Raw genomic sequence first — 20,858 nt, 5'->3', positions numbered from 1 at the left:
TCCGGTAGCACCGGGAGCGGCCTCAGCACGGCCTCAAACCCGGGGCTGGGCCGGGGGGCGCCCGCCGGCCCTCCCCCTGCAGGCCCCGGGCCTGTCGGGCCTGCTGGGCCCCGCTGAGGCCTCACCCGGGGGTGTCCCGTCCCGGCAGGGCTGTGCCCGGCTGTGTGCCGGAGGCGGCTTTTTCCACTCCCAGCTGTTTTTCAGAGGAAAATGACACAGAAATGAGGTTGGATAAAGCACTGGAGGGTTGTAAATGAACCGCACGCTTCTCGTTTGCTCGTTCTGCCGTGCTGTTCTGTCCCTGCAGCGCTCCCGGTGAGTTTTCCACCTCCGGTTTGTTTCCGCGCCCCAGGCTGAGCGCGGACGGGCTGGCTCCAACCACGCTGCTCTGCGCTGCCCGCCTGCCGCCTCCTCTGCTGGCCGAAATCCCCAGCTCCAGCCGAAAAAATTCCCCAAACGCCCGGCTGGATGAAGAACGCTGCCCCTGTGCCGCTTTGAAACGCAAAGCTGTACAACACCCCGCGCTGGAACTGCTTATTTTTAACCCAGAGTCATCGCCCTGCTCAGGCTGGTGGCGTGGCATAGCTGAGAGGATAAGAAAGTGTGACTGAGGGCAGCCAGCCCGAGGCAGGCTGCGGGTCGGGTCGGGCCAGCCCTTGATTTCGGCCGTCCCCCCATGACGCAGCCACAGCTTTTCTGCCTCATCACGCCGGAGTCCCTGAGCTCAGCTGGCACCGGGCGCTGACGTCCTGAGGGCAGCGAGAAACACAGAGGTGGCCCTGGATGCAGGGGAATTTGCCAACGTGCCCTCATGGCCGTGGCTTCTCACTGGTCTTTTTTTTTTTTTTGACCCAAGTGGCCAAACACAAACTTGGCACGTTACAGTCTGTGCAGAGCAGGGGAGAGGCTGCTCATCATCGTCCCGTGCCTCTGGGTTTGCCCCCAGAATGAATTCCTTTGGGACAGCCCCCATAACGCAGGCGTCCCCGCGGTGACGGAGCTGTCGCTGTGCCGCCTTGTCCTCGTCGCCTGGTTTTTGTGGGGCCTCGTGCTGCTTTGGCTCGGGTGCCTCTGTGTGACCCACGTGGGGCCGAGGCTGCCTGTTTGCTGGAGCCGAGGGTGGGTTCCCTGCTGCTGGAGCTTGCGTCTCGTTACCAGGCGTGCGAGCAGCTTGGGCACGCTCCATACATTGCTCTTGGATTCAGGTGTTGGGCTTTGTTGAAAGCTTTCTCATTTTTGGAAGGGGAATAAGCCCTGATTTTGAAACTGTTGGTTTTAAAACCCGGTTGTGTTGCGTTGATGCGAACTCTCCTGTTCAAGCATTAATCAAAGCCCCGCAGCTCCAAGGGAGGGATGTGGCGTGAGCTCAGATCTCCTTTAGAAACCAGTCTTACCTTTTCTCATCGCAAAGAGCACTGCAGCTCTGCCCTGCAGTGGCGTAGGAAATCACAGCAGATCACACTTTTCTGACTTCTTTTTCTTTTTTTTTTCTTACCCCTCTTGTGACTCGTGGATGCGCGAGGCTGACGGCGCGTTATCAGGTCAGCGTGCAGCTCATCCCCTTGCAAGCTCTCGTTATTTTAAGCGTGTCACCGCAGCCGGGCTTAAAATAACCTCCCTGCTTCCACTCACGTGACGGGGGCTGGGGTTGTGCGCCCGTAATTTGGGGCGGTGCAGCGGGGAGAAGCTCCCTCCAGCCCCCGAGGCTCGGTGGAGCGCCCTGGGGTCGGGGCAAGGTGACATTTGTCAGGGCTGTGGCTGTAATAAAAGGTGCGAACCCAAGAGTTGTGAGCAGGTGCAGCTGGGCGTCCGCTAGCAGCGACAACCTTGGCCTTGATATTTGTTGTGCGGCAGTAAGGCCAAGCCAAAATGCATTAATTATGGGTAACGATGTTTGGGTTTGACTCCCAGCCCTGCCAATTCGCCCTGGGAGCGGAGCTGGGCTTTTCCCAGCTCCTGTTTCTACAAAAAAAACCTGCCGAGCATCCTTCTAGAGCTGGTGCCCGAGGGTTGGCTTGGCAGAAGCAGTGACCGAGCTGTCACCTTCCTCCCGGGTGGAGGCACGGGTGAGCCAAACACGAGGAGAACCCCCCTGAGCTGCGTCCCACGGGGGTGTACCTGGCACGTGAGGGTGCCTGCGTCTCCGCTGCTTCTCCTGGCTGCTTCAAGGTGTCCTTTCGGCGAGCCCTGGTGTGTCACACAGCCCCTGGGTGACAGCACGTGTCCCCTCTGCTGCTGTGGGGCTGGGGACTGGCGGCAGGGCCGGGCTGCGTTCAAGTGCACTCGTGCTCTGGGCACAACGCGGCGGCTTGGTGTGGACGCCGAGCTCTTGTTGACCCGGGGAAACTCGAGCCGGGCGGCTCGCGGCATCCGAGCCGCTTTGTGCTAATCGCTGCGAATGTCACAGCACGGCCGGGGTTCATCTGGTCAGGGCGGGGGGGTTGCTGGCCCCGTGGGAGCTTGTGCTGGAGCTCAGGGGCCCGGTTCGTAGCTCGGGGAGGTGTGTGAGGGCTGCAGCTCGCTCTGAGCGAGCCCCGCGGTGCTTTCCTGGTGCCCCCGAGCAAGGCTGGGGTCTGGCAGCAACACCTCAGCTGCCGCAGCCCACGCTTGGTTTGCAGGTGACAAAGGAGGTGTGCGTATCACAAGGAGACTCAGGGGGGTGGTTAATGCTCTGCTTCCCCTTCTTTTTATCCTTTTTTTTGCTTTAAACCTGCAGGCTCGCGCGAGCTGAGAGGCTGGCTGCAGAGGAAGGCAGCACCTCAGCCTGCTCGGGATACAATTTCTGATCTCAGCGTGCCCTCCAGGCACGTGCTAAGGCAAGCCGCATACCTGGCGCACAGCTCTCCTCTTCCCCTTCTCCTCAGGCACAAAGGGATCGTGCAGGTGTGGCAGAACACTTTCAGCAGGATTTAGGACGTCTGTGCAGGTCTGTGGGCTGCCGGCTGCCGCTCGGAGAGACTTCTGCAGGGCTGAGATTAAGGGGGATGCACGTGTGCGGTGCCACCACAGGGCTGATGGTAGAGCAGCCCCGTGCTTTTTTTTTTTGTATGTAACCTGGGCAGCTGAAGCTTTAAGGGAACGAGAAGTGAAAGAAAAAAAAAAAAAAGAAAGAAAGAAGCATTTAGGGGCTTTCCGTGCAGGCCAGAGAGGTGGCACAGTGGGATTTGGAGGCGCAGGGCCACACGGATGGGCCCTGGCTGTGGTGCCAGCCCTGAGGCAGGCAGGGAGCTGTCTCGCCTTGAGGCCAGGCTTGCTGTGGCAGCCAGGGAAACCTTTTGTGTTTGCAAAGTCAAAGCTTTTGTGTGCACAGGACTTTTTTTCCCAGGGCCTTTTGCAAGTCGTTCTTTGTGCTTTGGTTTCGCCTGAGCTGCCAGCTCTGTCTCTGACGCTGCCCCTGCTCCTCCCGGCGCCGGCTGCTGGGCTCACCGTGCCCCTTGTGCTCTCTTCTCTTTTCAGGCCAGCGAGAATGCCGCTGTAGATGACCGTAGATGACCGCCTGGCTCTCGCCCCACGTGCTATGGCTGTCCATGGCCTCTGCAGGCCCGCAACCCTCTAACCTGGGCCCCAAACAGAAGAGCTTCAGCCCCGCAGCAGAGCACACACAACCCCAGCAGGCCTGGCGCAGCGCTCCTCAGCAGGCGAAACCCATCTGGGCTCTGGAGGGGCAGCACGGGGGCGTTTGCCAGGAGCGCAGCCCCCCGCCCTCGGGGGTCCCTTTGCAGCAGTCCAGCTCCCTGTACCCGCCCTCGCCATGCCCCACGCACCCCGCTGAACGCTCGCAGCCCTGCCCGGAGCTGTGTGGCAGCGCGCTGCTCCACCGCCGCTCCTGCCTGAGAGCCAAGCCGGGCTTGGAAAGCTCCAGGTTTCCTTTCCAAAACCCCCGGGACAGCGGCTCTGCCACGGCAGGGGCGATGTCTTCCGTGCTGATGGAGCCCTGCCTGCTGCCTGCGCTGCCCGAGGAGCACAAAGGCTCTGGAGTCAAGGGCTCTGCCCTCAGCTCGGCTCGGCAGGCGGCCGGCTCCTACCGCCCGGTGCTCAACAACAACTCCTTCCTGCGGCCACTCAGCACCCAAGTGCCTTCGCTGCAGCCACCGGAGATCAAGAAGCTGAAGAACGCCCCCGGTTTCCCTGCTGTCTCGTGGCCCTGCTCCAGGGACGAGGGGGCTTGCTGCCCCAGCACCCCCGTGGCGCAAAGCAGCGAGCAGGAGCAAAGCTGCGTCCCCTCCCTGAGCCTGACCCTGAGGAGGGAGCGCTGCTCCTGGCCGCTGGGGGACACCGAGAGGAGAGCGCGCGGCTTCGGCGAGAAGGAGCCAGAGCTCAGCCCCAGAAGGGCTGCGCAGCGGCTGGCCGGGCAGACGGCCACCTCCTGCAGCTTTGGGAGGGAAGTGAGAAGCCCCGGCAGGACGATGGCAGGCGGGGTGCCCCTCGGGAGCAGGTGGGGGCATCACATGGCAGCGCAGCTCGCCCCCAAGGAAACCATCGCCCCCCTCAACTTGGAGCCGGGCAGCAGCCGCCGCCTTGCCGGTTCTTTGGGCCTCACGGGCAGCGAGGGTGCCGCTGCGTGCACCAAGAGGATCGGCCTCCACCTCCTGGCCTCCCGAGCTGCCTCTCCCGAGCGTGGCACTGACTGCCGGCCGCTGGGAGGCAGGGAGCGGGCGGCGGAGCCTCAGCACCCGGCTGCCATCTCCCAGGTGGCGGCTCAGATGTCTGCTGTCACGCTGGGGAAGGAGGAGAAGCGGCCCCAGGCTGTGCTCCCAGGGAAGCCCGAGTGAGTAGAGGAGGGGAGGAAGGCTGTGGTGAGGGGAGCTGGGCTGGCCGTGGTGGCGAAACCTTCCTCCTTTGGCCACGAGAGCTCTGGGGGAGGCACGATCCCAGTTGCTGTGGTGCTGCCAGCGTTCATCCCGCTGGGAGAGGGGGTCCTGGTGCCTCTGTCTTGGTGTTCCCTGGGGCCTGTCCATCTTATTAGCTTGGGATCGTGTGAGCACTGGGGAGAGGAGAGCTGTCACTCCTCTGGCCAAATATTTCTTGCTGCGTTGTGGGTGCTGGGCTTCTTGGAGCCAGAAAGCACGTGCTGCTCCCTCTAACCTGATGTCCTCTGTCCCAGTGTCGCTGCTGGGGAGGCGCTGCTGGAGCCAAGCCACCCCCAGGACGATGTGGAGGAAGAGCTTCCCGATGGGCTGGATGAGAGCTGTGGCACAGACGAGGAAGAGGACAGTGAGTGCCCGTTCCCGAGGGAGCTGTGCCCCGTGCCTCAGCAGGGTGGGGAGTGCAGGGGGGGCTGCCTGGGACCCTAGAGATTGTGCTGAACCCAAATGTGACTCAGCAGCAAGGGGGAGCTGTGTGGGTTCCTCTGGGAAACGGGCTAGGGTTCAGCACTGTCCTGCTGCAACACTTGCCCAGCTCTTTGCGTGCAGGGCAGTTGGTTCCACCCCCTGCCCTGTGCTTTGTGCCACCAGTTCAGTTAGCAGATAAAACTTGGGACCCCAGGATTCGGGGCAGCAGAGAAGGGTCTGTCTGTCCCCAGGACCGTTTGTTTTCTCTCCTCCCTCTCTAACTGTGTGTGCACTCACTCCCCACGGAGGCAAAACCCGGCTCTCTTTCCTCCTGCAGGTGACTCGGATGCTTCCTCTGTCGCTGGCATGCCATCTCGTGGCTCTGGGGCTCTCCCGTCCAGGTTAGTAGCTGTAAATAGTGCCCTGCAACTTGGCATCTTTGTCCAGACTGGGCCGTCTTTGTCCTCTCCGGTGACAGAGGAGAGCTGTAATGTGTGAGGGAATGGAGTGAAGATAGCAACAGTCCACAAAGGTCAAGCCAGGTGAACTCTGAGCTCTCTATTACCCAGCTGACAGCAAAACATCCTGGGGAGGCAACACGAGGAGCAGCTGGCCCCCGGGAAGGAGCCTGCATCACTCAGGCAGATGCCTTCAGCACTGGGCAGTCCCTCGCCTCCTTCCCGAGGCCACCTGCTACCAAAGCCCTGCCAATTATGCTCCGTCCATCCCAGACCTCACCTCTGCAAAACACTTCAGAACTTCTGTGGGAATCTTGTTCGTTATAAACCCTACTGATAGCATCGTCGTGTGTGTAGCAAGAGGTGTGTTATCGGTGCTCCCTTTCCTCCCAGCTATTAGGGATTGACATCGAGTCATAGAAAGGTTTGGGTTGGAAGGGGACCTCAAAGCCCACCTAATTCCACCCCCCTTGCCGTGGGCAGGGACCCCTCCCACCAAGCCAGGCTGCCCAAAGCCCCATCCAGCCTGGCCTTGGACACCCCCAGGGCTGGGACATCCACAGCTTCTCTGGGCAGCCTGTTCAGTGCCTCAGCACCCTCAGAGTAAAGATTTTCTTCCTTATATCTAATCTAAACACACCAAAACCAAGAGGGTTACAACATCTTAACCACGTGTTCATTACAGCCTCTACCCCACGTTCCTGTCGACCTGGTTATAGGTTTTATTGTGTAACAAACCCCACCCCGTGCCCCTGCAAAACCCAGAAGGAGATAACAACAGTTGGCACACGCATTTGGTGCAAACTCCACCCCTTGTCCCTGCAGATTGGTTGCTGGCCTTTACGCCCACTGCTTGCACCGCGCTGCAATGATGCAAATTCCTGATTGCTGCAGTCTTGGGCCACAGCAGAACAGTTTCTTGTCGAGGAATTGCAACCAGTTTGCTTTATTGCTGGTGAATAAACTTGTACTGGTTCTGGCAGTGAAAATAATGGATGGATAGAAATAGCCACTTAGGAAGAACAGCCCAGCTCTCTCCTTTTTCTGATCTCCAGACGTGTTGTTGCATGTTTCTCTTGTGGAGGAGGGCAGCACAGGAGGCTGCTCAGTGTGATGTGCCTCCATTTCTTCTGCTGTTCCTAGCTCCTTACTTGACTGTTCTGGTGTAGGTTCCTCCACAGGCACGGTCCCTTTAGGGTCATAACCTCCTCCTGAGTTTCCTCTTGGTTCCTGCCTGGGTGTCTGGTTTGGCTCTAGTGTTTTTCCTGTCTCTGATGTTGTTCTTGTATTTACTGCCCTCTTTGCAATATATTTTTGCAAAGGTACCAGAAACTCCTTGGTTCATGGCAACTGTGGACAATAGTTTATGGGTGTTGAGATGTAAACTGGCCTCTGTGGAGCTGCCCGTGTAGATGCTCCCGGTGCTGTTTCTCACCTGTAGCCATCCGCCTGCTGCTTCATCTCTCCTAGGAAATGCATCGAGTGCCTGGCCCAGCCCACAGAGGATCAGGAGAAGGTGCTCAAGCCAGCTCTTGTCTGCAGTTTGTTCCCTAATGTGCCTCCAACCATCTACTTCAGTACGCGGGATGAGAGAGGTGAGCTGGGGCGTGTTGCCAGGCCGTGTTCCAGCATCCCGGACCTCCCCCAGCCGTCGGGTCTTCTGTTCCATGCTAGTTCTGGAAGCGGATTACACGATTACACCCCCTCCCTGCAGACCTGCAACCAAACATAAGAATTGCCCTGGATACAGCTGCAGAAAATCGAGGTATCGTGTTTGGTTTCCTCCTGTCCTCAACTTTTTGCCTCCCTAGTGGAAAAGCTGCCTTGGGAGCAGAGGAAGCTGCTGCGGTGGAAAATGTGCACGGTCACGCCGAACATCGTGAAGCAAACCATTGGCAGGTCTCACTTCAGAGTCAGCAAAAGTAAGTTGTGGGAGGCTGGCAGCAGCTGATGCGGCGTGGCCTCTCTCGCCTCCAGCCTGTGGGTGTGAGGAGGCAGCCTGCAGAGCAGGATACAGGCTGGGTGCTGTAGGGTGCTGGATTCCTGCTTCTGCCTGCGTGACCCGCTATATCTGAGCTCTGTGGGTCCCGGCAGAACCCAGGCTCCCTTTTGGCTTGTCCCTGGTGTGGAGCACGGGGGCATCCTCCTATGTTGGGAGGAGCTGGGGCAGCATGTGGGGCAGCAGAGCCGGGATCTGGCTTGTTTGAGCTGCGCCTCTAGATGGTGCTGCCACGCTAAGGAGGCTGGCGCTCTCCTGGTGCCAAGCCCAGCACCGCTGCCCCTCGTCCCCACGTGCTGAGGAAGATGATGGCCTTCTCTCTGACCTCAGCTGGCGAGCTCTCTGGGGTGGGATCTTGGCACCGAAGAGATGTGTAGGAGGGGGCTGAGGAAGCGCTGTGCATTCGCAGCTTTTATCCCTCCCCTGCAGGGTGAGCTCCCAAAAGTATTTACAGGACTCCTGTGTGTATCGGGAGACCTCTGCTCAGTTAATTTTAGGGATAGAATGAGACACGCTGGGCAGACCAAGACCTAACAGGTCGTGCAATCCTACACATCCCTCTGCAGAGCAGATCTGATTAGTTAACTGCTTTATTTGCCTGCTGGAAAAAAAAAAAAGGAAGGTAAGGATAGGATATTGGGGGTTCAAAGCTATTTCTTTGACCATGTCTGCACGGACCCTTACAGCAGTCCTGTTTGTAGGGATGTGACCCTCCTGGCTGGCTGGATCCCACTCACAGCCTTTGGTTGGGCAGTTTTGCCATAACCACTGTGATTGCTTTGAGCTATCGCTGTGCACTATCCCTGGAACACTTCTAGCAGCCCAAGGAAACGGGGTGCTGTTGGGTTGAGAGGGTGTTGTGGGTGGCAGGGTGCTTGGTCACGGACTTTTCTGGTTTTCCTGCAGAGAGCAATGACTGGCTGGGCTGCTGGGGCCACCACATGAAATCCCCCGGCTTCAGAGCCATCCGGGAGCACCAGAAGGTAGGGGATGGTGTGGGCTGACCCCGTCCACGTAGGTGGGAAGTGTGCTGGGAGCAGTTTGGGAGTCCTCCCTTCGGGGCCAGGTGTTTGCTGTGCAAACTGTCCTTGCCCTGTCCCTTTCCCCGCGTGGCAGCTGGTATTTTTGTGCTGGGAGATGAGCCCAGGAGACAGGCACAAATGGGAGCTGAGCGAACAGCTCTGCTGGCCAGCTACAGACCAAGGCTGCAGCTAAGCTCTGTTTGCTTGTGGTTTTGCCTAATAAAACCCAGTTATTGCTGTTTAAAGTAATCTTCCCACTGGCAGAACGGAGCCAGAACTGTTTGTCACTGCGAAGCTTCAAGAGCAGGCGGGTCCTGCCTTGGTGCAGGCCTGCTGGGGGAGGAAGGAAGATGCCTCCTTGCACTGGGTTGAGGGAGGATGTATCCCCTGGCCAGGGAGCAGCATGGGGTGTCGGGGAGATCTCACGGGATCTGGGTTCCTTTCCAGCTAAACCACTTCCCTGGTTCGTTTCAAATTGGGAGAAAAGACCGGCTGTGGCGCAACCTGTTGAAGATGCAGACTCGCTGTGGAAAGAAGGAGTTTAATTTCTTCCCCCAGTCCTTCATCCTGCCCCAGGACATCAAATTACTCAGGAAAGCATGGGAGGAAGGAGCTAGCCAGCAGAAATGGATTGTGAAACCAGTAAGGGCAAAGCTGCACACGATTCCCTGTCCCTGTGTAGCTGCAGGGAGAACGTCTGATCCCTTCTCGTTAATGTTTTGCAGCCAGCATCAGCAAGAGGCATTGGCATTCAGGTTATCCACAAATGGAGCCAGCTCCCCAAAAGGAGACCGCTGCTGGTGCAGAGGTGAGGGAAGAAAAACAAGGTTGACAGGTCGACTTCCTAGTGCCTCACCCCTCAGGCCAGATCTGGGCAGATCTGGCCACTAGCCAGCAGAGCAGAAGCATCTGATTTGCATCTGGAAACTTCTCTGCTGCCTGGGCGTAATGCTGCTGCTGGAAGCCTGGCTCTGTCAGCTGCAGCTGGGCTTACAGGAGTGCTGCTGTCCCTGCAGGAAGTTTTGTGGTCTTGGGTACAATCTAGATCTTAGTTTGGCTCCACAGGTGTTCTGGAGCTTCTGTCTGGCAGGTGAGCCAGCTTCAGCTCTGCTGGGATCCCACTCCCACTGCTTTGACCTCTGGGGTTTGGTGTCTTTAGAGGCACACGAACCTTACCCGGTGCCCAGAAGCCCACTGGGAGGAGTTGGGAATTGGCCAAAGGGTTGTCTTGAAATGAGAGGATTCTCAAAATCTCTCCTTGTGCAGAAAAATGGAGTAGCTCATCTTGGTTTGTGCCTGCTTTCTGGGAAGGTTCTCCTGAGGGCAGGAGCACTGTGCTGTTTGGCAGGCGGGGAGCTGCTGTGTTGGCTTGTCTGCCTCCCATGTGAAGCAATAGGCTCTTTTATGGAAAATCATGAACTTTTGGGGTGGGGTGAATAATGAAATGGTTCGGGCGAAAACTTCCAGCTGTTTCTGCTCACTGAACCAAACCATCTGTGGCCCGCTGTACCTCTTAAATGTTCCCAGAACATCCGCAGAAGCTGTAACCCTCTCCTGGTGCTTGCTTCCCCTTGCAGGTACCTGCACAAACCCTACCTCATTGGCGGGAGGAAATTCGACCTGAGGATCTACGTGTATGTCACTTGCTACGATCCCCTCAGGGTTTACCTGTTCAAGGACGGATTGGTTCGCTTCGCTAGCTGCAAGTAGGTTGCGTGGCAGAGAGGATGCTTCATTCATCCACCTTTCCCAAAGCAAGCTCAGCTCAAGATAAACGTGCTGCCTGTGCTGGGAGTTGACGTACCATAAATTAAGATGTCCCATCCAGTTTGGGCTATATCGCACTGGGCTGCTGCAGTTCCTTCACTGCTTTTGCTCAGCAATGCTCTGATCTTTTGCATCCCTCGGCCCCAAGGCAGCCTGCTCTGTGCCTCATCCTTAATCCAGTCAGCTCTGGGTCTGTGGGGATAGAAGTTGTGGAGGAGGCCTTGCTCCAGGCACCCTGGGAGAGGGCAGCAGCAGAGCTAGCGGGTGGCCGAGAGGAAAGGTAGCAGAGCTGCTGCAGACTGCTCGTCCTGCTCTCATCTCCTCCAGGTACTCCTCCTCGATGAAGAGCCTCAGCAACAAATTCGTGCACTTGACCAATTACAGCGTGAACAAGAAGAACACGGAGTACAAGTCCAATTCGGATGAGACTGCTTGTCAGGGGCACAAATGGTAGGTGCTTGGGGGGGGAGCTTTCAGGGCACAGGGGCAGCTCTTTCTTTTTCCTGTTAAGTCAGCCTTATTTTTGGTATTTGTACCCAAAACTCGAAGGTGCTTCCTGTATTTTCTCCTCCTGCTTGGAGGAATGAGTTTGTCCTGGCCTGTGATTTATCCTGTCCACTGCTGCTTCAGCTGTGGTTGTTGCCTGCACTGTTCCCTGCTTCAAGCTCTGCTCTCATCTGTGCTCATTCATCTTCTTGTCCTGGTGTGGGGTTGATGGGATGTGGTTAAGGCTGAGTCTGATATATTTCTTTTTCCTGTTAGAAACTTGATAGGCAGTTCTGACGCTTAAATTAGCTAGGTGGGCTGGGTGGGAGCTTCTGCCCATCGCACGCTTCTCTGCGGAGCCAGGGAACGGAGCAGGTTTGGTACAAAATGGGTAATGTGTGTGCTAATCGGCGTGAAGGGGACATGCTGCTAAGGAGCAGTGGTGCATTTCTAGGCGCTTCAGAGCAGGGCTGCAGTCTTGCAGGAGTTTCTGTTCCCCGCTGTCCCACGGGCGGACTGATCCAAGTGCTCAGGCACTTGTCTCTGATTCCACAGTGGTGTTTAAACTCTTTTAAAAATAGTGCAGGTTAGAGTTCTCGATTTGTGGGCCTGGGCTGGGCTACTTGGTTCACTTCAAAGGGAAGCTGCGAGAGGTGCTTTGCTGTGAGAGGATTGCTTTCTTGGACCTGGACCCGGTGGTCTGTCCCTCCACAGGTGCACTGAGAAGGGGCTGCTGTCCCCCAGCAGCTGGCATCCCCTGGCGGTGGGATCGTGTGGTTTTTTGGTCCCGCCACGCAAATCCAAGCTGGCTGCTCCCACGCTGAAGATGAGAGTGGCTGTAATCAACTCCATCTTGTATGCAGGAAGCGTGACCTTTGGATTCCTGGCCATTGGCCACACGGTCTCATTTAAGCAACATCTGAGCATCCTTGGCTTAATGTCAGGGCAACTCGCAGCGCTTGGTGTGGTGTGGGAAACTCATAAAAAGCAGAGAGACTCTCCCCCACCATCCTTTTCTCCACAATATAAAAATAAAAATAAATGAAATCTCTCCACCCCCAGAGCCTCAGCGAAATGACTCGAGCTAAAAGATTTACGGGGGTCTTGCTGGATTCCTGCTGAGCTGCTTTGCAGTGCTCCTGGAGAAGGCCTGCAGGAAGGGGAGGTTTGCTAAGGACACGGAGGGGGAGGGAAAAGAAGATCTGGGGCTGATGTACCTCGCTCATGTGCTAATTTGGGACTTATTACTCCAATGCTGGGACAAGTCTATGACAGATTTATGGTGCTGGTAGCTTGGCCCTGCAAGATGAGGTGCCAGGCTGGGGAGGGCTGCAACCAGGAGTTGACTGGTTTGGGGATGGCAGAAGGATGGCTGCACTCAGGAAAGGTGGAAATTTGCCCCCTGGCTTGCTGCTGAGGAAGAGCTTTGTCAACGCTCCCCGTTGCTGTTATCACTTCCCTAGCAGGTTTAGGCAACAAAGCCATCTCCTTTGCTTTCTGTCTCCCAGGGCACTCAAAGCTCTCTGGAGTTACCTGACCCAGAAAGGAGTTAACAGCGAGGCCATCTGGGAGAAGATCAAGGACATCGTTATCAAAACCATCATTGCGTGAGTCCTGCCACCCCTTGCTCTGTTCCTCTCAGCTCCCTCTCAACCTGGTCCTTTTCCTCTTAATCTAAATGCTGCCACCGCCGTTGGCTTCAGTATTTCTCTCCAGATCCTTCCTTTTATCGTGTTACCCACATTCTTTCTGCAGTAGCTGCAAGGGGTGCATAGCTCCTGGCTCTGCCTGCGGCGCAGGGGTGGTGCCCAGGAGGGCGCAGCGTACCTGGCACTCTGCCCCGTGCCTGCCACCCGCTGCACCACTTGCGCAGGACGCCTGAGAATAAAAGTCCCTCGGGGCTGGGGGAATCCTTGCCTTCAGAAGCAGGCCCTGTGTGACAAAGGCTGGGGTGGGGGCAGCTCTGGGGGGGGCGGGGAGGTCGCTCAGGATCTGATGGCGGCTCCATACGCAGTGCAGCAGCAGCTTGCAGGCGTTCAGCCCACCCGTTCCCGCAGCGTGTGGCTGCGTGCGCTCTCAGAAGCGGCAGTGTGCTGTGAACAGGCAGATCTCTGCTGCCTGCCTGGTGGAAACGAGCGTTTTCACTTGGCTTGCAGATCTGAGCCCTACGTGAACAGCCTGGTGAAGATGTACGTGCGGCGGCCCTACTGCTGCCATGAGCTCTTTGGGTTTGATATCATGCTGGATGAAAACCTCAAGCCCTGGATCTTAGAGGTCAACATTTCCCCGAGGTAAAGCAGTTTCTCCTCCAAAGTCTGCCTTGGAGCTGGTGCAGGGTGGACGAATTTTTTTTATCACCAAGGGAATTCGGCCTGTGATGCCCCCTGCACCCTGTGCTGAACGGTGGTGGGCTTTGAAGCCTCCCTCTCCCGATTGCAGCAATCCTGCTGCAAAGTCCTCCCTTCCAGCAGCCCGCTGGGCAGAGGCAGTGAAGCAAACCATTTCTGGTGGGGAGCCCCCGTGAAGGAGGGCGTGATGTTGGGGGACACGGGGCTCAGCACCTCTTGTTTTAGCTCTGACTGCTGTGATGCTTCCTTCCCGCAGCCTCCACTCCAACTCCCCTCTGGATGTGAGCATCAAGGGCCAGATGATCCGGGACCTGCTCAACCTCGCTGGCTTCGTTCTGCCCAGCACGGACAGCGTAGCCTCGAGGCCGCAGACCAGGAGTGACTCCACCTGCAGGTCAGCCCCCTTCTCTGTCAGGGCAGAAGGGCAAAGCAGGCTTTTCTCCCGGGGCAGTTCATCTGGGGGCTGTTTTCAGCCCAGTAGATGCTGGTTTCTGTGCTGTTAAGAGCCCGTGCTTGCTGGTCCTTCAGCTGTGGGTCTGAGGGACTTGCATCATCACATGGGTATCTGGTTCCTGCGGTCCCTTCCAGGCAGAAGGATTTATGCCCCATCTGCAAGTCCATAGTTGGAAGTGAGGCCCGGCCAGGGTAATTCGTGCTTGCTCTGCAGTTAGTCGAGTCTTCCTCCCCCCTGCCAGAACTAACGTGATGCTGAGCCACGCTGCCTCTCCATCTGCTTGGAGGGCTGGCTGGCTGTGTTGGGGCTGGATCCACTTACCCCATCCCCCAGAGCTGACGTGCTGCCGCCTTGAGCTGGAGGAGCACCTGTTATTTTGCAAAGGCTGGAGCAATTTGTTCCTTAGGCAGAATTACAGGTGTCAGAGGATGGAGAACATGTTTGTGGGTGTGCAGTTTTGTCTTGCAATAGAAGTGACTATTATTTTTTTTTCTTTTTTTTTCTCTTTTTGTTTTTGCGTTAGGCTCATTCCTGGGCATGTGCCCACCCAAGCCCCTTTTCCTTTTGCATTTTACCACGCTTTGGGGCTTTCACTGGTTCCAGACCTGACAGAGGGTGGGGAAGACCAGTCCTGTGCCCTGCAGTAGCAGGGAGGCTGCTGGCCCTGTATCACCCAAGGGGCAGCTTGCAGGGGTGATGTGCAGACACGGAGGAAGAGGGGCCTCCTGCCTCCTGCCTGCTGTGTGCCCTGAGCGAAGGGAGAAGCTTGGAGCGCGGGCCCATTCCAGCCCAGGGAGCTCTCGCCAGCTCGTGCGCGGCGCTTTGATCACGCGCTCATTTGCGGCTTGCAACAGAGGTGCTGAAGGGCAGGTGTCCTTGGAGGGACCTGCGGGGGATTAACCAGATCCTTAACATGGTTCAGATGATGCATTACCAGAGTTCCTGCATCCAGAGTCAGCCTTGCTAAACTGTATCTCCTGCCCTGGGAAGGATACGAAGGGGGTTTTTTTTTTGCATTCGGGCATAATTCCAGTAGATCTGGATGTTCCCAAGAACCGTGCAGCGCAGCCCCAGGGCTCTGCTCTTCCTGTTTGGATCTGCGCACTTCTAATTATTTTTGTGGCGGCAGAACAAATTAGCTGTGTTGATATAAGTGTTAAAAGGTGTTGGACAAGTATCTCCCAGGCTCTGGCATCCCCAAATGGTTCATTTGGGTGCTTCGAATAGTTCGGATGGTTGCTGGTCAGATCATACAAAAGGCCAGGATTTCCCATGGCATGTGGAGCTGTGGCTGAAACCAAGGCTTGGGAATTCTCGGGCGTTGCATAAGGAAGTCTTGGAGCCAGCGGTGCTCTCCTGCCTCGTGCAGTCCCAGTGCTGAGTACCAGGACACCCAGGCCTGTCCCTGCACTTAGGGAGCTGCATCCCCAGTGGGATGTACATCTGTGATCCCTCCAGGCTGTGTGTGCTCTGAATCAGGTCCTCTCGCATCCTTTGTGGGTACGAGGTGGTCATTAACGTTTCAGATGAAGGAATGCTGCAGTGCCTCGGTGAGGAGCTGGCAGGATCCTCCTCGTTGCCTAGCCCACATCCTGCCTGGGTCCTGTGCCGATGCACAAGGCTGCGGATGCATCACTGATCTCAGAACTAGTGAAATCCGTGGAGAAAACATTCTGTCCTCCACAGCACTTTCCCAAGGGTGTCATGATCACACCAAAGTTGCTGGGAGCAGCCCTGCCACAGCAGTACTTGGCTTTGTCTGCTTAAATGTTCTACCACTTTTTTTTTTGTGTGTGTGTCCTCAGTCTGGGCAGCGCTTTGAAGGAGAAGCCCAGGCCAGCCTCTGAGCATTTCACAGCAGAGAAGATGAAGAAGGCCTATTACTTGACACAGAAGGTACCTGACCAGGTATGACACAACCTCCTCTGCTATTTGTACTGCCAAGCCACTTTTCCAAACGATCCCACGTGTCCATCCTATGCCCTTTTTCTGATTGCTCCCCTCTGGGCGTGATCTCTGCAGGAGAGCTGATCAGAAATAAGTCAGGTTTGCTTAAACTACTGCACAGGCACATATTTACCTCTGCCTGGAAGGGTTTGGGGAGTAGGGGAGGTGGGAAAGGGGACTGGCAAAACGTAGTTCGCTTCCCCCTGACCCCGGGCTGCTCTTGTCTGCAGGATTTTTATTCTTCTGTCTTGGACATCTTGACCCCAGATGACGTCCGCGTTCTCGTGGAAACGGAGGACGAGTATTCGCGGCGCGGGCAGTTTGAGCGGGTGTTCCCCACCCACATCTCCATGCGGTATCTGCGCTTCTTCGAGCAGCCTCGCTACTTCAACATCCTGGTGACCCAGTGGGAGCTCAAGTACTACTCGAACAAACACAAAGGTAAGTGCCACCCGAGGGCCTGGCGTGGTTACCCGAGTCAGGCAGGCTCCAGCCTGCGGTCGTGGGAGGCTTCTGAACGTTTTGAGAGGGAGCTGCCTGCCTCCACACTAACCCAGGAAATATGTTCCCCTCCCAGGCTGCTTCGCATGCCAGGAAAAGCTTATTCCGAGCCGATCACAGATGTTGGTTGTGCTAAACTCAGTACCAGCACTTCTAGGGGCCTCAGGGTTTCCTGGTATCCAACCGAAGCAGGCTGGATTCTGCCTTCAACCTGTAGGCCTCTTGGTGCATACCTCCTCCTTCTTTTGAGGGAGAAACAGCTGGGCTTGCTGGGGTTTGTTCCTTACAGCTGATCTGTGAAGTGAAGGGAAAATTGGGCCTATTCCCTGGTCTTCTGCTGCTTTTTAGTCAATGAAAAAGTGTCTACATGCAGGCGAAAGGGGTGTTTTTCCTAAACCCTGGAAATTTAGCTGTCATTTCCATCTTTCCAGGACAGCTCTGTATTTTAAGAAAAACTGGCCTTTAGTGAGGCTTGCTGGGCCAGACCGATTCCTTCTCACCCAGGACAGTGGGAGAGGCTGTTGAGGAGAGAGAACTAGCAGAGTTCCAGTGTGAGGAGTTGGAGAACGCAAAGGAGTGAGCCTGTGGCTCATCTAGCTCCTGACTTCGCTGGAGATGTTTCTGTAGGAGTCAGCCTTCAACTGACACAGCTGTATGTGCGCTCCTGGTGTGGCTGTAATGTAGAGGAAAGAAAAAAAGGGGGAAAAAAAAGCGCTTTTGTCACTCTTCACTGCTGTTTAAGCAAATATCAAAGGGGTCAGCGACTGTCCTTCACACAGCGATAACAACCTCGCAGCCCTCTCCAGCTGTGCTATCAGCATGTGTCACTCTTTCCCTCGCTAATGCCTTTTCAGGATGCTCTTCCATCAGCTGGAGGAAAGGTCCTGTCATCATCCGCACTGAAGTGCTGCCCTGCTCGGGCTGGGTCCTGGTTCAGAGCTCCAGCATCCCCTTGGCAGCCCGGCAAGCAGATTTGCTCTGCCCCGTTGCCTTCCCCTGAGTAAAACCCAATCTCCCCGTGCCCCCTTCCCAGCGGCATACATTCCTCGCTGTCCTCTTCTCTCCCTGGCCAGCAAGGTGCAGAGCCCTGCCTGGTGCACAGAGCTGGGGCAGGGCTGTCCGGCTGCCCTCAGCCCCCAACATTTTATTTATTTTTTACCCCCTGAGGTCTTGGGGCTCGCTGAAAGGTCAGCGAGGAGCACAGTTTGGGCAGCAAGGATTCCTCCTATAGCCAGGGCTGGTATCGTATAGCAAGCCACAGTAACCCCAGCTGGGGCAGCATCAAGTTCCTGGCCATTGGTCCTCAGGTTCTTAACTCTCACGGCACCTCAGCCTTGGCACCTGCCGGGGATGGAGCCCACGTTGAGCTGAGCGTGTCTGTGGTGTCTCCAGGCAGGTAGGAGGTGATGCACCGAGCTGCTGCGGCCGCTGCTGTGCAAGGAGGAGGCTACCTGAGCTGCTGTCGGCAGGCAGCGGGCTTGGGGGACAGCCAGTCTGGTCCAAATCAGCAAATCCTGCCTTGCCCCAGTTTCCCTGCCTGGCTCAGCCTGCTGCTCGGTGCGTCTGGCTCCCCGGCAGCGAGGCAGCACTGCGGCAGCCCACGTGCTGGCGCTCGGCGCTGTTTGCTCCTACAAAGGGTGAACGCCCTCGCTTTACCCCGTGTTTGCTGGGGCTGAGGCACGTGTTCAGGCAGTTACTGCGTGCCATTGTACTGCGGGGTGAGTTCACGCTCTGCAGCGTATTTGTGAGCCCCAAGCTGGGGGAGATTTTGCCTGGTTGCTGCTCATTCTTGCTTCTTGTCTGTTCTGTCGCTGCCCAGGTCTGGAGCTGCTGAAGAACTGGTGTGTGAAAGGGTACCACACCGGGGCGGGGACGGATCTGGCCCAGATGGTGAGTATGGCTACGGGTAAGCCAGGGAGAGGTGGTTCTGTGCTCCAAAGCATGTGAAGAGGGGAGCAGAGAGCCCACAAATCTGCAGTTGTCTGGTTCAGAAGCACTTGGCTGCGCATTCCGCTCCTGCCCTACCTGTTTGCACTGTTCTTCCCTCGCTGCCGAGGCCTCCAGCAGTCTGGAAAAACCCACACTTCTCCATCCCTCGCTAACATAAAGTCCATGCAGTAAATCAGATCTGCAAGTACTCTGCATCTGAGGCTCCTTGGATGCGTTGGGCACAGCCTTACAAATTTAGCATCCCGCCTGCCCTTTATTCCCCTTGGTGAGGGAACAATCTCCGTCTGTCACTCCTGTGCCTTGGAGCAGGCTGATCTAGCGAAGAAACCCACTCTCCTGACCTCAAGATGCTCTGCTCCCACTTCCAGCAGAGGGATTCATTAAGCAGAGAGCAGAGACTGCTCCGTTTGCTATTCTGGGAACAGGCTGGTGGCAGTGACGATGCGCAGCAGTGTAAGGCAGTTGAAGCTGAAGCACGGCAGGGCAGCCCACTGCAGATCCCAGCCTATTCTCTGGGCACAGCGGGCTGAGGGGATTTTGCAAAAGGGCCATTTGCTCGTCTTTCTCTCCTCCTGCAGTGGTCCTTCCCGAAGTCCTTCCTCCTCCAGAAAAGCGGCGTTCAGTCAAATGGCTTCAGCAAACTGGAACTGGGAGGACTGGGGTGAGTTGGCGTTGGCCATGCTGTTCGCAGCGTGGCTTTGGGGCCGACACCCTGGCAGCAGGGAGGCCAGCTTTGTCTGAGGGGGAGAGGAAGAAGGCTTACGGGGTCTGACGCCAGCACCTGATTTCTGCAGAGCCAACGGGGTCGGGCTGGCGGGGTGTTGGCAAGACCAAACTTGTCTCTTTGGCGCCGTACGCCCCGTGCGTACTGGGCTGCCTGGTGCTTGGGGAGTGGCTGCCGTGGCCATCCCATCTCTGTCTCAAACAGCTTCTCCTTTCTCCTGCAGCAAACTCCTGCCTCCAGCCGACGAGGACCTCAGGAGATGCCTGGAGCCCAGCCCTGCTCCAACTTTACCTCTCTCCAAGCACGCTGCTGCAGCCGAGCAGAAGCCTGCCGCCTGCCTCTGATGCTGCCCTGCTGCTGTGACCGGGCAGCTGCCGTCCCTCCCTGGGGACGCCTCAACCTACCTCAAAGGAAGAGCCAGGAGCTGGCTCCGGAGCCCCCTGAGCCGCACGCCTGCCTGCAGGCTGTTTTTAGGGAGGGATGTTTTGCTGGGGAGAGCTGTGTGACTTCCTTTTTTTTTTTAAAACAAACGGCAGGAGCTGCTGAAGTTGGGCTTGTGGCTGATGTTCGAGCCGGATGGGGGGGGCGGTTTCTTTGCTGCATGGGAGCTGCGAGTGAGTTTGGAGTCAGCCTGGTCTTCCCTTCCCCGACCAGCATGGGCTGAGCCTGTGCTTGCCTGGGTCACCCTGCACTGACCCCGAGCCCCTGGGAGCCCCAGGGAGCTGAGTCTGCTCCCCTCTCACTGCAGGCCAGAGCGGGGAGAGCCCTGGAGAGAAGTCCTTGGCCACCACACTGCTCCTCTGGGAGGAGCAGGGCTTGGCCCTCCTAGCCCATGTGTTTTATCCTCTCTGAATGCCTGTGCCACCCTCCTGCCCCTTGCCAGCCTTGGGTTTTGGGCAGAAGCTGGGCTTTTTGCCCCTTTTTTTCTCCTGCCTGGCTCCCGGCGGTACGAGGGCAGCGGTGGTGCTGGAGGAGGATCCCCTCGGTGCTGTCCCTCCTCCGGGGGCACCTGCAGTGCGTGGGGGCTGCAGGCAGGTGCTGTTCTCCCGGGCTCTGGTCTCTTTTCCCTTCGTTTTTATCAAGGATTTCCATTAAAGTTCAGCACTCGGCTGCTCTCGTGGCCTCTCTCTGTCTCCAGCTGCTGCCTCCCCACCCCTGGCAGCCCCCTCAGCCTGCCCTGGGGCTGGCAGAAACCCCTTCCCTTCCTTCCCCTCTCCCCGCAGCCCCCCGTGCCCGGAGCTGGGCCCTGTTTTCTGGTCTCCTTGGTGACAATCTCATCACTCCTCGGCTTCTCTCCAGCACCTGAAAATAGCCACCGAAAGCGGAGCTGCCTCTTGCCAGCACCGCCGCAGCGCCCAGCCTGGAGCCAGGCTGCCCAGCTGCGTGCCGGGGCCACAGGGGAGCGGGGTGGCTCTGGGGGGGGCCCTCGGGGCACCCCGGCCCTGCTGGTTTGTGCCTAGCACCCAGCCCCCTGCCTCCTCCCTCCTCTTCCTCCCTGTTTTTGGGCCCTGCCTTTGCCGTAGCGCTCCGGGAGCGAGGCCTTTGCTCCTTAACGGGGTGCACGGGGGTGCTCGCAGCTGGCCCCAGCATCCCGCGGGTATTTTGGGAAGCTGTCGGCCGTGATTTAAAACCCTCCGCCTGGCCCTGCCTGGCAGCATCTCCCGCATGGGTCCTGACCTGGGGGGGCTCACGGCTGTGCTCCCCACCCCGTCCCATGGGGGGCACGGAGCCGCTCCGTCCCTACAGCCAGCCCCATGCCTGCTCGCCCGGGGCTGGCCCGGCAGCAGTCCAGGCGTTCCTTCAACCTTCCTGAAATAGAAACGGAGCCGGGAGCGAGCGTGGGGCAGGAGGGGTGGCCCAGGAAGGAGGTTTTGGGGCAGACACAGCTTGGGGACACCACCACAGGGACAAAGCGCCCGGCCCGGCTGT

General features: G+C 57.5%; 1 protein-coding gene across 5 annotated transcripts; it reads left to right on the top strand.

Annotated features, from left to right (window-relative positions):
• Window positions 1-181: 181 nt before the first annotated feature.
• TTLL4 (tubulin tyrosine ligase like 4) lies at window positions 182-19,971 on the top strand. 5 transcript variants are annotated; one of them, XM_084289055.1, is made up of 19 exons: window positions 182-315; window positions 3,457-4,768; window positions 5,105-5,214; window positions 5,611-5,674; window positions 7,202-7,326; window positions 7,543-7,653; window positions 8,637-8,713; window positions 9,200-9,394; window positions 9,478-9,560; window positions 10,330-10,458; window positions 10,847-10,969; window positions 12,514-12,612; window positions 13,162-13,296; window positions 13,610-13,747; window positions 15,613-15,715; window positions 15,985-16,195; window positions 18,075-18,145; window positions 18,784-18,866; window positions 19,153-19,971. In XM_084289055.1, exons 2-19 carry the CDS (start codon window positions 3,489-3,491, stop codon window positions 19,271-19,273), a joined length of 3,258 nt encoding a protein of 1,085 aa, XP_084145181.1. In that variant the 5' UTR covers window positions 182-315; window positions 3,457-3,488; the 3' UTR covers window positions 19,274-19,971. The 5 variants fall into 5 exon arrangements, 4 of the variants coding, with proteins under 4 accessions (XP_084145181.1, XP_084145184.1, XP_084145183.1 ...); XM_084289056.1 differs by lacking the exon at window positions 182-315 and adding an exon at window positions 2,523-2,926; XR_014618558.1 differs by lacking the exon at window positions 19,153-19,971 and having other exon boundaries at window positions 16,022-16,195; window positions 18,784-18,826.
• The last annotated feature ends 887 nt before the right edge of the window (window positions 19,972-20,858 follow it).

This window comes from Netta rufina, assembly GCF_964035555.1.
Source record: "Netta rufina genome assembly, chromosome: 6".
In the NCBI taxonomy this organism is placed as follows: Eukaryota; Metazoa; Chordata; class Aves; order Anseriformes; family Anatidae; genus Netta; species Netta rufina.
The sequence above is the reverse complement of the archived record's forward strand: the minus strand, read 5'-3'. Positions and strand labels throughout refer to the sequence as shown.

What these genes read in the sequence shown, in the direction of transcription:
- TTLL4 (XM_084289055.1), top strand. Translation starts at nt 3,489, where the DNA reads ATGACCGCCTGGCTCTCGCCCCACGTGCTATGGCTGTCCATGGCCTCT. An exon ending in GTGCTCCCAGGGAAGCCCGA is followed by an intron (nt 4,769 to 5,104) that starts GTGAGTAGAGGA and finishes CCTCTGTCCCAG; the next exon opens with TGTCGCTGCTGGGGAGGCGC. An exon ending in CACAGACGAGGAAGAGGACA is followed by an intron (nt 5,215 to 5,610) that starts GTGAGTGCCCGT and finishes TTCCTCCTGCAG; the next exon opens with GTGACTCGGATGCTTCCTCT.